Here is a 14,361-nt window from a genome sequence, read left to right as displayed (position 1 = left end):
AACTTAGACTGACTGCCCCTGACTACTGCTAGTGGGTCACAAGACACTGTCTTAACATAATGACTATGTTTATGCAACCGACCCCAGTTCACGAATGTTGTATTTGAGACTCTGCCAGTTTGTGCCACTGTTTGCTTGAACTAAACATTCAGTGATCACATCATGTGAAAAACATGATGTCTGTAAATTTACTGTCCTGTTCAAATGATGCAATTGATCCTTCAGTCACCAATTACTATATAGCTTTGTTGAAAAGTAATTTAGCAAGAATATTATTCAAATCTATGAGTATCTACTTGTCTGCTCATACCTTTCCCTTTCACAGGGATGTCAGCCTCACAATAAATAAATGAGAACATAAATTAGAGGCATTTTTTTAATGTCTGGCCTCGCTGTATGTACACAAAAGTAAACAATCTGAAATTGACACCCTAGAAAACATTCTTGAAAGATCTTACACCATCTCATGGACAGAGGAATTGATTCTAGTTTGGCAAACAGCAGTGTTTCACCCTTGAAATGATTGGGACAAAGTACACGCTTTAATCCATGGAGCAACAACCTTCAGTACACGTTTAAAATATCTGAACAGAAATGAGCACAAAAAAACCAAAACAACAACTGTTATAACACCTAGTACTAAATATCCATTAAAAAAAAAATATTATTTAAAGTGCTTTAAACCCTACATGTTCCTCAAATACCCCTAATAATGTGCTCTCTGAATTTCTCAATAAAACACTTTCTTAAAGGGATAGTCAACCGAAAAAATAAACCTGTGACTTTCTTTTATGGAACACAAAATCAGATACTTTTAGAAAAAAATCATAAAATGGATGTCAACCCAAAACTGTTTGGTAACCAACATCCTTTAACATTTGCGTTCAGCAGAAGAAAGTCCATAGAGGTTTGAAAAAACATGGAGGTGAGTAAATACAAAAATATAGATTTGTGGGTGAACTATCCCTTTAAGACACACAGTTGATCTATTGTCAGGACAAGTGACCCATCACAAAGCTGTTTCTGATTAAATTAATATGATAAAACCAGAAACTCTGGTTTGCAGACAGAAGTTTATTATTCAGAACAGGACTTTCAGTTTGGCAGCTGCATGATTTGTGTGGTGGGTCAGCTGGGTCTATAAATATGTGCAATCTTTTTAGCGACTACACTCCTTCACTACGCATCATATACCAGATTTACACATAGCACCGCTACCAATATACCAATTTAAAGTAGATATTTTGACAGTCATATCGTCAATTTTGACATTTCCCCAGATCTTTTCCAATATCTTTGTCTCAGCAGCAAAAATCAGGTTCAGAGTGATAACATTTGGATTTCAGGGCACATTTCATGTTTCTGTAAACAGCTGAAATTATTCCACCAACAATTTACACAGATTTTCTCAATATGCATAAAAGGTGCAAAATTTGCATCAAGGGAGTGCAACTACACAGACAGATGCAACAAGACCGAAATATTTCTTTCTTAGAGAAAAGACCACGTGTAATATTGAATCAGCTCCAGATTGTTGTGTTATTTATGCAAATGGTTTTAAAATGCAACAACAACCACAACCCAAAATAACTTAAACCAGTAAACAAACATCATCCGTGAGTCCTGCCGTTGCTTCGCCTTTGGCTGGTTTAACAGTCAAGCATTAGTGCCGTTTCAGGTCATCACACCAATCAGTCCTTCATCGCTCGTGACGTTGCCCTCTGGACTGTCACACGCTGTTATGATGCCCAGGCCGAGCTCTGCCAGTTCGTCCTGCATACTTGTGGTCACCATCATTTTGGGCTCCAGGCGATTGCACAGCGTCCTGTAAGAAGGCAGGGGGTAGCCCAGTTCCCTGAGGTACTCGTATCCTTTAACCCCCACTGCACAGCGGATTTTTCGGGCTGTCAGTAAAGTGTCATGGGACCACACTGCCCTCCGAGAACGCTTGGCTAATGTTAGGGCGCGAATCTGATCCTCAAACAGGAACACCTGCAGCCCCTTTTCGATTTTACTCAGTTTGTAAAGACGTTTCTTCATCTCCTCTGCCTGTGTAAAAAAAGAAATGACAAAATGTTACCAGTGTTTTCAATCGATTATGATTCGCTCTTATGATTCATAAGAATAAATGTTACCTCTCTCTGTAGTCTGACTGTGTGCTGCTGTTGCTGCTCTAGCTTGCTTTTATAATGCTGGCAGAGAGAACAGGGTCGCTCTTCCTCTGCCCCCTGAACTCCATCCTCCTCTGAATCCACAGGGGGCTGTCGGCGGGCATAACCATGATCCCCCATGTTCAAGTCCTTTTCCACTACAGTAACAACATAATAGATTCATTTACACAAAATCCCCTAAAAGGTTTTTTTTTGTTTAAAATTTTTCATCACTATTCTTACTGATGTGCTGTATAAAGTTTTACAGATACCAAATAAACGACAAAATTATTTTTAATTACTTACAGATGCGTTCACACCGAAGGTTTCCAAATACATACATTTGTAGTGCTTTAAAAAAAAAAATTCTGATAAAAATTTCAGGGAAATGGCTCAAATATAAAGGACATATAATAAGAGATGGCGATGTGCAAAAAATGTATTGCTTTGTATTGAAATGTATATATTTCAATGGTTTTAAAAAACGTTTGCATTCCCCGCAATTTCGTAATGGAAATGCAAAGACATTTTGTAATGAACATAATATGAAGTGGGAGGAACAACTATTTGAATGCAGATTAGCAGATCATAGCAACGGTTTTCTGGGAACGCAATACTTTTGCGAGAGAACACAAAGATTTTATGAGCAAATGCAAAGTTTCTCGGGGAAAAGTAATACATTTGCTAGAGAACGCAAAAGTTTTGTGAACAAAGCCAAGCTTCTCAGGGAAATGTAATACTTTGCAAAACTTGATAGAGAACATAAAAGTTTTCCGAGTTAATGGAAAGTATCTCGGGGGAATGCGAATTATCTCGAGCGAAGGAATGCAAAAGTTTTGTGTCCGACTGCCAAGTTTTTTGGGTAAACGCAATACCTTTGCGAGAGAACACATATGTTTCATGAACGAATGCAAAGTTTCTCGGGCTCTAGCGATACATATAATCATATACAATACGAAAAAGTTTTGCAAACAAAAGCCAAGTTTCTCAGGCGAATGTAACACTTTGCTAGTGAACACGAAAGTTTCACAAGCAAATGCAAAGTATCTCGGGGTAACGCAATACTTTTGCTAGAGAACGCAAAAGGTTTGCATGCGAATGCAAAGTTTCTAGAGGAAATGCAACACTGCAAGAGAATGCAAAAGTTTTGTGGGCAACTGCAAAATTTCTAGGGAAATGCAATACTTTGCAAAAAAATTAAAAATTTCTCAGGGAAATGTAATTCTTTGCAAAAGAACACAAAAGTTTTGCATTTCCCTGAGAAACTTTGCATTTGATCACAAAACATTTGCATTCTTTTGCAAAAGTATGGCGTTCCCCCAAGATACTTTACCTTCGCTCGCAAAACTATCTTGGGGGAACGCAATACTTTTGCAAAAGAATGCACATGTTTTGTGATCAAATGCAAAGTTTCTCAGGGAAATGCAAGACTTTTGCTAGAGAACACAAAAGTTTTGTGGACGAATGCAAAGTTTCTCTGGGAAACGCAATACAAGTGGCAAGTGTTTAATTTTTTATTACACAATAGCATTGAAACATAATTTTTCCTCCCATCTAATAGGCCTAGCTATTTTTTCCCATCATATTGTGCCTTTAGGGACAAAAAAAAACTTTACCTGGCTCATTTTTAACAGGTAACGCTACTTGAGGGGTGACAGGAGAGGGAGGGTCGGGTACATTGAACAGTGTGGGGATTGCGTTTGGTTTGAGTTTCCTTCCCCCTGCTGGTGATCTGGCGATCTCTTCAAACTGGCTTTCCTCAAAGTGGTCCTGTCACGGAAATAAAGCTTTATGGCAAGAATATAGATATATAGTTATACCAAGAGGATGCCAGAAGAATGACTTAATTGTTTTCTTCTGCAGAATTTAATACTCGCATGCTTTTCACTTGCCTGGCACAGTCTGGAGCAGGGAGTTGGTACAAAATCACGCCGACAGTTTACAAGCCACTTTCTCATGCGCACGGGGTCTTTCGGGAAGCGAAAGAGCTGCTTTCCAATAGTTGTAGAGTTCGAGCAGTTTGGAGCGGAGCATCCACCCATTTTTATTTATGTTCGCCAAATGTTTAACTTACCATCTGGCCAAAACAACAATGACACGTAGCGGTTTGCTAGCAGAGGACTTAGCAGGTGTATTATTAAATATACGTTAGACGCCAGAAAAAGAGATAGCAGTTGTTTTTAGCAGACGTAAGCAATGACTTTACGGGCGGTCTCTTTAATGTATTGAGTAGAAAATACGATTACTTAAAACGAAAATATTTTACTAGTAAGTGAAATGCAGAGTTTGTTTGAGCCAAAATGGCGCCGGTAGGCGACATGATGACGTATGATGTGAGAGTTGACTTTAGTTTTGCCTGTATGAAATTCGTTCACATTTAGAAAATGCACATCATGTAAATAGTTTTTATGCATCATTTAATAGTTCAGAGAATGCGAGACAACGAACAAAAAGAAAACAAAAATGATAACATGTGAGCTGTTACATAAAAAGCTTTAAACATTTTTTTTTATTGTTTTCATAAGTTTATTTTATGTTCTCGTGTTTGAAAGGTACTAATGTTTTAAAGTATTAGGGTTACAGAAGGTAATATTATGACTTTTGCGTTATGTTTTTTTTTTAAATGGCAATTAACAATTATAAAAAGGCAATACAAAACAATAAGGTTCCTAAAACAGAGCACAACTACGCCTATATAAAATGAGAAAGAGATAATAATAATAATAATAGAAAATAAATCAAATTTAATTACTAATAGTTTATGTATCATGGTCTACTGATAATTTACATTTCTTCAATAAGCTAAATAATCTTCCACTTTTTGGTTTTGAAATTCTCAAGGATTTACAGTAAAAAAAAAAAAAAGTTTGCGTTATTTTTTACTTGTGAATGTTTGTGAACTGTTTTAAAGTGATTAATTCATGGGTTTCATCCGGTCCCTTTCCACAGGTGTATAAAATCAAGCACCTAGATTATGAATGCAGAGTGCATTGTGCTTGATTAATACACCTGTGGAAAGGGACCTGATGAAATCCATGAATAGTAATAATACTTAATTTTTTTATTCAAAAAGTAATGCTTCACACTCCAGTCCAGTAGGTGGGGGACACGCATATTACGCCATCCGCCATAAAACGTAGAAGAAACTCCAACCGGAAAGAAAATATACACACTCACATGTCACACTGGCTATTGAACTTATGAAAGTTATGGGAACACATTTACGAATTTGAGGTTTAGAGTAATACATTTTGGAACAGTCGGAGAAACGCGAAAGCCAAGCAATTATTATAATTCTACCAGGCACATTATAGATATATTCGATTATGTTTTGTTGCTCTCCGAAATGACATTTTATGCACGTCTACATTATCTGCTTTGACGGCATCATCATTTTGTTTTACGTAAATATATAACAACGGTGACGTAGAGCACTCACTTGTTGACTTTGATTAGAGAGGTAGTTTGTAAAGACCATTAAGTTAATCTCTGTCTTCAGCAGATGTGTTGTATTGGTTAATTTATCCAGTGCACTTAAAATGTCATCCTCAATGATAGTCCCTGTAATAGATGTCCAGGGAAACAATTTTAAGGAGTTATGGGCAGCAATGGTGTTAGCCATTAAAACATCTTCATTCATTGCCATTGATACGGTGAGATAAAACGCATTCTCTATTGAAAAACTGAACCGAATGAGAAAATGAATGTGTTTAATACCAGAATGGAGTAAGATGATTCATGTATGCTCTCTTTTAGGAACTGAGTGGTCTTGGATCAAGGAAAGCTCTTCTGGCTGAGTATGTTGTGTGATTAAAATATTATTATCCAGTATCATAAATGACTGGGAAAGTGGTAATTACAAAAGTAATGTTTTTTTGCCTTTAAAGATCCATTGAAGACAGATACAAAGCCATATGCCATGCAGCCCGCACACGTTCGATACTTTCATTGGGGTTTGCTTGTTATAAAAAGCTTGACAACAAAGTAAGGATCTTTGATTAACATATATTTTCCCTCTGAATACGTAAACGGACATTGCATTGATTCTTGTGCTTTTCCTGTTTCTAGGCTGACAGCACATACCTGGTCCAGATCTACAATCTAACCTTGCTTTGCTCAGAGGAATACATCATTGAACCTCAGTCAGTGAAGTTTCTTGTGCAACATGGATTTGACTTCAACAAACAATATGCTGAAGGCATTTCTTATCATAAGGGTAATGATAAAGTGAGTATGAACTTGTAAGATAGAATGTTTCATCAAGATGAATAGGTTTCAGGTTTCAGGCTTAAGTAGGTGTTTTGTGCTTCTTTTAGGATGGTGATGCCCATGGGGTAAACATGCGGTCCTTGTTCTTAGAACTGCTTCGGGCCAACAAGCCCTTGGTGGTCCATAATGGGCTGATAGACATGGTCTTCTTGTACCAGTGCTTCTATGCCCATTTACCTGAGCGACTGGGCACCTTCACTGCCGATCTGTCCCAGATGTTTCCCTCAGGCATCTATGACACTAAGTATGCAACAGAGTATGAGCTGCGGCTTACAGCCTCATACCTGGAATATGCCTATAAGAAGTGGTATGTGTAATACCTCAATATGCCAAAAGTAAAACATTTACATGTCTGTTCAGTCCCTAAACTTTAAGGTATTTCTTTTCCTCCACAGTAAGCTGCTAAATAGCAGAGACATTGAAGGCGGTGGTAATGGGAGTCGTGTGTTCCTAGAGTTTTGTAAATATACAGGCAACATGGAGAGCTACATCGACTACAGGCCTTGCTTGGACAACCAGAATCAGGATGGAGCCCTCAACATCTGTGTTCAGTTCTCGGTGAGTTCCTCAAATCCACTGGGGTTATATACTACCGCTCAGGTTTTTTTTTTTTTTTTTTTTTGAAAGAAAGAAAGAAATTCAGCATTAAATTGATCAACAGTGACTAAAATAAATGGTTTATATAAATGCTGTTTCTTTTTATAAATTGCTTTGTTTCTATGAATCAAAGAAAAAAGTATTACGTTTTCCTCAAAAATATTATACTGTACAGCATTTTTCAACATAACACGACAACATAGCTTTACACAAAGACAGTATTAAAATATTAGAATAATTTAAACATTTCTGATCATGCGTCAATAAAGACTGGAAGAATCGCTGCTGAAAATTCTTTGCCATCATAGGAATAAATTACATATTTTTCAGCCTTGGTGATAAGAGACTTTTTTCAAAAACATAGAAAAAAGAAAAAAAATCGTATAGACCCCAAACGTTTTGCACGGTTGTTCACACACACACACACACACACACACACACACACACACACACACACACACACACACACACACACACGGCCAAAAGTTATGGCTGGCCTAAGAAAATGGACATCTTCAGTTCTTTTTGAAACAAATTTTGCGTACATACGCTTTTGCTAGGTTGTCATACAAAGAAACTCTCCGCCTACTGACCTAGCGTGTAAACTTTATGGGAAGCTTGCTAGCCAGACGAGATTTAAACTTTGTCAGCTGAAGCCCCAAGTTTAGTTTGAAGACGAAAAACTTATCAAGCACAATGTTCTCTCACCATTCCAACACGCACTCTTGAGGTCTTGCGGATCACAGCAGAAACGAAAGTTGCTGCTCTCTGTATGATTCTCTATTGTCTCCGGGCATGTTCATAATTATGTAAATTGCGCAAGCTAATTTTATTTATTAGATTTAAAGATCTGGAAAAAAAACAAAACATACATGGACCCTCCTCTCAAAGAAATCAGGACAGAAGTGGTTAAAATTGGACACGAGCACCAGGTTTAAACGGGTATGTCTCCCTCGTATACTTGTGATCCGATCGACCAAAACGCATCTTAATACTAGGTGTAAACAGGGCCATACAGTGTCCCTGTTGCACATCTTACATGTACTTACTCTAATAATAACAGTAAATTATGCATAATTACATGCAACTAACCCTAAACCCAACCTTAATTATATAGCAAGTACATGTTAATTAATTACTCAGTACTTATTTGTATAATTACACTGTAACAAGTACACCTTAAAAGAAAGTGTGGCCAACATTTCTTTAATGGCATCTTTTTATTGTCAGTATTGATACCTCTGTTATTTTACTTTTTCCTGAGGATAAAATAAGACTGTTTTTATTTATCATTTAATGATGTTTGGTATTGTTTACAGAATATGATCAAGTGTCGCATTTACTTTTGCCTTTAGTGCGAAATATTTCCATCATAACTCTATCTGTTCTGTTTGAATAAGAGCTGTCTGTTTCTTTTTTATTTTCCTATTTTGAAGCCTTCATTTTCATGTTAAAAATAAGAGCATGTGTGAAGGCATATACTGTAGATATTTAAATAAAGTAATGAGGTTTCACTTAAACTCACCCCCTTCATCGTCGTATTCCTGAAATTTGATATGACATTGCTAATGTTTTCTGCTCTGCTCTACTGCTAGGCTTATGGATGGTGTCCTAATGGCTCTCAGTGCACCATGTCACATGACACAGATCTTATAATCCAGCAAGATGAGAAGATCAAAGAAGACAAGAGGAAGAAGAGGAAGCGCAAGAACAAAAAGAAAGATTCTAAAGGGGCCTCTGAGTCATGCAGTTCCCCACAGGAGAAAAGATCGCACTTTGAAGGAGCTGAGCTGGACCAGGCAGTGCCCATGTCTGAACCAGCCCTCCCTGAACATCAGGAGGAGACCACGAGAGCTGAGCCAACAGATGCCACGCATGTGATTGAACCTGGGGAAACAGCCAGCAAGAATGGAAATGAGGAATCTCAGCCAGAAGTACCTGCTGAAGCTCCTGATAGACCAAAACAGAAGAAAGTCGAAGGAGGAACTCACAGAGCAGGATTTGACGCTTTCATGACTGGCTATATTTTTGCTTATGCCAGAAATCTGACAAAAAACACAGAGGAATCCAGCACTGCTCCTCTCGTTCCTACATGTCTCAATAAGCTGTTCCTCAGTGGCAAGTCTGTTCCTCTACATGTAGTTAAAAGCACCTTCTCAAAGTCTTCAAAGGCTCATGTGCACAAGATGGACTATGTCTGGGGGAAAAGCACTGCTGTAAAAGCCGAAGGAAATGCATAAACTTTAATTTTTCAATTTATGGACAAATAAAATCTAAGTTTTCCTATGGTTTCCTGTCCTTATAATGCCTGTTTTCTCCTGTCTGATTTAATGTACATTTAAACTATTCTTAAGTGTGCTAGACTTGATAGGCATTTTGAAGAAGCCATTAAAGTATGGATGATGATGGTTTAGGTCTGCAACAAGGTTAATGAACAATAGTACATTAAGCAAAGCCACAATACAAAAATCAGTAAGATATTTTGAATTTATTTTAAACAAATGGGAATACACACATGCATTTAAACAATTAAAGCCATATAAACGGGGAAAATAAGTCCTGATCTGTCTTTGGTAGAAATATACATCTCTTTCTCATTCATTTACAAATCTACAATCTAAAAGTGTTGAGAAAACAGTCAGGACTGAGAAAGCAGAAAAATAGAGTTAAAAATAAACTAGCAAAAACTGACCATTGTCAACATGTACAGAAATCTATTCATCAGATCGTATAAACAACAACAACACAGTTTAAACAGTTCACGGACAATGAAGACAGTAAAATAATTTTTTTCTCCTTATAAATATCAAAATAAATCCTCTCTATAAAACTATCATGCCTTGGTTAAATTTATTGCATAGAAATGTAGTGACAAATAACAGATTTAAAAAAAGTTCAAACCATTTACTTATTTCAAGTGCAATTACGATTTTAAGTAGATACAGACATGGACTTTTTTTTTTTTTTAGATGTCAAAGTGTGAAAATTGTCCTTGTCCTGAAATTACCATGGCACACACCGTTAGCATAGGATAAAAACGGGAGCTTTTTAAGATGCGAGACGACATGGAATGTTTGCTGCGGATTTTTTGCCAGGCCCACGCAGTGCAAAAAGACTCAAATCACCTTTCATTAACTTATGAAAAAAATCAGAAACACATTGAAATGGCCAAAGCTGCTCACTTAAATATACATTGGATACAGTTTGTGGACAAACTTTAAAACACAAAAACAAAACTGCTTTTGTGGTAACTAATGTGGTGCAACCAATATAGCATATATTATACAGAAAAACAGAACGTGTCTCATCATTAGCCCTGTGTGAAGTGCCGTCCATTGTATCTCCCTGTTTGAGTTCTTCATAGTGTGATGGCTAACTTCTAACGCATGGACCGGATCAGTGTTTCACACCTGTTTCCTGCTCCCATCTTCAGTCCCCTTTTAGCTTAAGTTAAAGGAACAACATATACAACGTATTAAATATTGAATGCATATAATCTCAGTTTGCGTGACCAAACTCCTTTCTACACTATCTAGATATCACATCTAGAGATGTGGCCTCCAGAAGACGAGGCTTTGCAGGCTGTGAGGACTATCGGACAGAGTTCCTCAGGCTCCACAGACATGCTTAGCGTGAGCGAGTTCTTGTTGGAGATCATGCCATCCTGTTCTTCAGCCTCCATGTCCTCGCAGAAGCCACCGAGACTTCCGTTGTGCATCTGGCTGAGGACAGTGTCTTTATCATCCGCAGGGCTTCCTCTGCTACTAGAGCAGTCCATGGCCTCTGCTTCTCCTCCATCAGAGGGTACACGAGGAGACCAGTCCTCTGCCGCCCCCACTTCCTCCTCTTTGTCGGCTTGCGGCTTGAATGGAGGGATCTCTGTTACAGCATACTTCTTAGCCCAGCTGCTGAGCGTCTTTTGGGGGTTTTCACTGCTGGGCTGTCCGGCCTCGCTCCTGGACATGGTGTGAGATGAGAATAAGAATTCTGAGTGGGGCAGCCGGGGAGAGACAGGGAGCGAACGATACTGCCGACCGGGCAGCTGCCAGGGCTCCGTCCAGGAGGTGGAGCAGTTGTTGCCAGAGGCACCAGTGCTGATGTTGGGTTGAGGCTGGTATGAGCTTTGACTGCCGTGAGGTGCGTGCAAATCAAACATGAGCGAGAAGACCGACTTGCTGGGCATGTCATAAAACTTGATCTTGCCACCTTTTAAGTCCTCTCTGGCATTGAAAGGGTTGACTTTCGGTAGCCCATGTGTTAAGCCTCTAGGTCCTGGGTTGTAGTAAGGGTCCTGGACGTTCACTTTGCGGGTGGGTTTACGAGAGAAAATGTCGGACTGACTACGGGAAAGCCAGATGTTGCGACGTGGACGGGGGGACTTGGGTGGGATCTTGTCGTCCTGAAAAGCAAGAGGATTTAACCTCTTTATACCTTTTTCACCTGGACCTAGAACAACAATAAGAGAAGTGAGACCACATTAGAGTGTTTCTATGATAACACTTTACAGTGAGATTCTATATGTTAACATTAGGCAGCGCATTAGGTAAAAATATCCAAGCGAGAAAAATAATTGTTGTAAAAGTATTGTTCATTGTTAATAGTTATTTCTATGTATACTAATACATTTTAATATCTTAATTAACCTTCACTACCATACAAATGTTTGGGGACAGCAAGATTTTTTTAAATGTAAACTTTTTTTTAGAAGTTATTAACACTTTTCAGCAAAGATGCATTAAATTGACAGTAAAGACACTTATTTACTACAAAAGAATTTGCACTTCAAATAAATGCTATTCTTTTAAACTTACTATTCAAAGAATCCTGAAATCAATACACCATCAATCCTTCTTCCAAAACATGTTTTAGTCTTTCTCTGATTCACTATTTTAAGCCCATTTAAAGATTTAAAGTTTAAGCTTCAGCTAGTCAGCATAAGATCCTTTCCATCTAAACTGGTTATTAACCCTAGTAGTGAATGTTTTCTGAGCAGTAGGATAACCATATTCATCCGCACAATCACGTAAAGCCGAAGCAAAACAAAACAATATTCTCCTGCAAAATGCTTTGTTTAACCACCAGAGGGCCACAATTTACATCTTTAAGCAGCAAGACAGTTTTTCAACATTAATTTATAATAAAATAATAGCAAGAAAGGTTTCTTGAGCACCAAATCAGCATATTAGAATAATTTCTGAATGATCATGTGACAAGACTGGAGTAATGGCTGCTGAGAATTCAGCTTTACCTTCACAGGAATAAATTACTTTAAAATGTGTCAAAATAAAGTTATTTTAAATTGCAATAATATTTCACAATATTACCGTATTTTTGATCAAATAACAGCAACCTTAGTGAGCAAAAAATAAATAATAATAAAAAAAAAACTTCAAAAACATTATTAAAATACCTTTCAAAAGTTTGGAGTCTGTAAGTTTGTGAATATTAATAAATGTTTTAAAAACAGGTGTTCATTGTTAGTTCATGATGATACCAAATGCATTAACTAATATACTGATATATATTGATTCTCTTGACAAGTGTAAACACTATGGCACCATCAAAATTTAGTGAGCATAATGACCAGTCTGATACAACAACACTGGCTCAACCAATGACATGAGTTTGAGGGGGGGCTAACCAATGACAGATGCAAGAAATCTTCAGACAACCCGTTTAAAAACAATATTTCTGCTAGTCACCAAAAAGAACCCACACACGAGGGAATAATCTTGAACACTAGGGGGTGACAAAATCTGCAAAGCAAATAGCATGAATCAGGTTTAACATATCAAAACTCAAAATACAGTGCACTGAAAATAAGTACATGGAATACAAACTCTGCCTATATTCATTACAACATTTAAGAAACAGAACACAATGTTGGTAGTTTAAAGGTTTGGAAGGTAAGGAAGATTTTTTTAATGCAAGTCAAAGCTGCATTTATTTGACCAAACACTAGTGACAGTAATATTTTGAAATATTATTACAATTTTAAAATACATACTTTGTATTTTAATATATTTAAAAAAATTATTTATCCCTGTGATGGCAAAGCTGGATTTTCAGCATCATTACTCCAGTCTTCAGTGTCACATGATCCCTCAAAAACCATTATAATATACTGATTTACTGCTCAAAAAACATTTCTTATTATTATCAATGTTGAAAACAGTGCTTAATATTTCTGTGGAAACAGTGATACATTTTTTTTCTTCAGGATTCTTCATGAATACAAAGTAAAAAGAAAAGCATTGATTTGAAATAGAAATCTTTTGTAACAATGTCTTTACTGTAAATGTTTATCAATGTAATGCTTCATTGCTGAATACAAGTATTCATTTCTGTCTATAAATATAAATGTATATATAAAATATATATCTATATCTGACTAGAATGGTAATCTATCTGAAACTTTCAATGAGCCTCTAATCTCTTCTAGCCACACACTGTTTTGAGAATTATTCCTTGTTTGTTCAGGATATGAACTAGCACTGGAAACTAGACTGTGAGATTTCAAAGCAAAGAAAGAAAAAGAAAAAGCTGCGCATTATAAGTAATTCCCATAAGGAAAGAACATCCAATCCATAAAGCTCATAGACAGACAATGTTACTGTCTCCAATCCTGTTCGTTTTCTAGTCTCCGTGTTTTTAGAACTCATTGGCCCTGCGATACTACATGGAAAGAGAGTGTTGGATGGTATGAGCAAAGCCCCAGCGGGCGACAGGATGTACTAGCCCTCTGTCAAAGCAACTCACATCAAAGATGCGTTCAAAGCACATCAAAGCTTTAAGTTTGGTGCCAGAAAGTGAATAAAATAGTATGGAATGGACACCAGAAGTTTTCATGATCATTTCGGCAATTTGCAGTTTAGTCAAATCAATATCGATAGTGAAATAAATGCGTTTTGCATGAATAAACACGCACCTTTAGGCATGTTTTTTTTCTCAACCTCTCCAGCAGTTAGAAGCATCCTCTCCCTCTCAGAGTCATCAGCTTTCAGCTGTATCTGGATTTCTTCCAACCTCTTTACTAAATCTGGGAATGAGGGCCTGAGCTTTGGATCCATCTGGGAAATATGTGGAGGCAACAAGAACATAAAAAAGCATCAGCATCTAAATCTGGAGGAGCTCCATGTTCTCACTTCTAGAATGTTGCACGTCACAGATATTACAGTGGGGCAGTTTCATGTTGTAGTTGCTTGTCTGTTGATAAATTGATATGAAATATTATTACATTACGTACACTACTATTCTAAAGTTTTGGGTTGATAAAATGCTTTAATGTTTCAAACAAATTTTTTTACTGACCCCAAACTTTTGAACAGTAGTTTACATGATAAAA

The 14,361-nt window shown here is 37.2% G+C and overlaps 3 protein-coding genes across 5 annotated transcripts in view; 1 reads left to right on the top strand and 2 right to left on the bottom strand.

Moving 5' to 3' along the window:
• Positions 1-358: 358 nt before the first annotated feature.
• On the bottom strand, positions 359-4,810 carry LOC309500607 (uncharacterized protein). 2 transcript variants are annotated; one of them, XM_082172265.1, is made up of 5 exons: positions 4,043-4,810; positions 3,767-3,920; positions 2,457-2,501; positions 2,136-2,308; positions 359-2,049 (listed from the first exon to the last, which is right to left on the bottom strand). In XM_082172265.1, the coding sequence occupies exons 1-5, from the start codon at positions 4,190-4,192 to the stop codon at positions 1,675-1,677; spliced, it is 897 nt and encodes a 298-aa protein (XP_082028391.1). In that variant the 5' UTR covers positions 4,193-4,810; the 3' UTR covers positions 359-1,674. The 2 variants fall into 2 exon arrangements, with proteins under 2 accessions (XP_082028391.1, XP_082028392.1); XM_082172266.1 differs by lacking the exon at positions 2,457-2,501 and having other exon boundaries at positions 4,043-4,803.
• Positions 4,811-5,282: 472 nt separating this feature from the next.
• On the top strand, positions 5,283-9,304 carry toe1 (target of EGR1, exonuclease). The gene is made up of 7 exons (XM_082173873.1): positions 5,283-5,803; positions 5,907-5,947; positions 6,038-6,134; positions 6,219-6,377; positions 6,467-6,726; positions 6,815-6,977; positions 8,612-9,304. The coding sequence occupies exons 1-7, from the start codon at positions 5,690-5,692 to the stop codon at positions 9,254-9,256; spliced, it is 1,479 nt and encodes a 492-aa protein (XP_082029999.1). The 5' UTR covers positions 5,283-5,689; the 3' UTR covers positions 9,257-9,304.
• A 181-nt stretch (positions 9,305-9,485) lies between these two features.
• tesk2 (testis associated actin remodelling kinase 2) overlaps positions 9,486-14,361 on the bottom strand; it is a 29,454-nt gene continuing 24,578 nt past the window's right edge. For both annotated transcript variants that reach the window (XM_082173872.1, XM_082173871.1), the window contains exons 10-11: positions 13,945-14,086; positions 9,486-11,462 (exon numbers count right to left, since the gene is read on the bottom strand). In XM_082173872.1, the coding sequence (XP_082029998.1) occupies positions 10,549-11,462; positions 13,945-14,086 (1,056 nt within the window). In that variant the 3' untranslated portion in view covers positions 9,486-10,548. The remainder of the gene's footprint in view (positions 11,463-13,944; positions 14,087-14,361) is intronic.

This window comes from Leuciscus leuciscus, assembly GCF_965113295.1.
Source record: "Leuciscus leuciscus genome assembly, chromosome: 6".
Classification (NCBI taxonomy): Eukaryota; Metazoa; Chordata; class Actinopteri; order Cypriniformes; family Leuciscidae; genus Leuciscus; species Leuciscus leuciscus.
This window is presented reverse-complemented; position numbering and strand designations above follow the sequence as displayed.

Excerpts from the sequence above, each read along its gene's own strand:
- LOC309500607 (XM_082172265.1), bottom strand. The coding sequence starts at position 4,192 with ATGGGTGGATGCTCCGCTCCAAACTGCTCGAACTCTACAACTATTGGA. Across the intron at positions 2,502-3,766 it reads ACCTGTTAAAAATGAGCCAG|CACTACAAATGTATGTATTT; the intron begins GTAAAGTTTTTT and ends TTTTTTTTAAAG. Across the intron at positions 2,309-2,456 it reads CCTTCGGTGTGAACGCATCT|TGGAAAAGGACTTGAACATG; the intron begins GTAAGTAATTAA and ends TTGTTACTGTAG.
- toe1 (XM_082173873.1), top strand. The coding sequence starts at position 5,690 with ATGTCATCCTCAATGATAGTCCCTGTAATAGATGTCCAGGGAAACAAT. Across the intron at positions 6,378-6,466 it reads ATCATAAGGGTAATGATAAA|GATGGTGATGCCCATGGGGT; the intron begins GTGAGTATGAAC and ends TGCTTCTTTTAG. Across the intron at positions 6,978-8,611 it reads ACATCTGTGTTCAGTTCTCG|GCTTATGGATGGTGTCCTAA; the intron begins GTGAGTTCCTCA and ends CTCTACTGCTAG.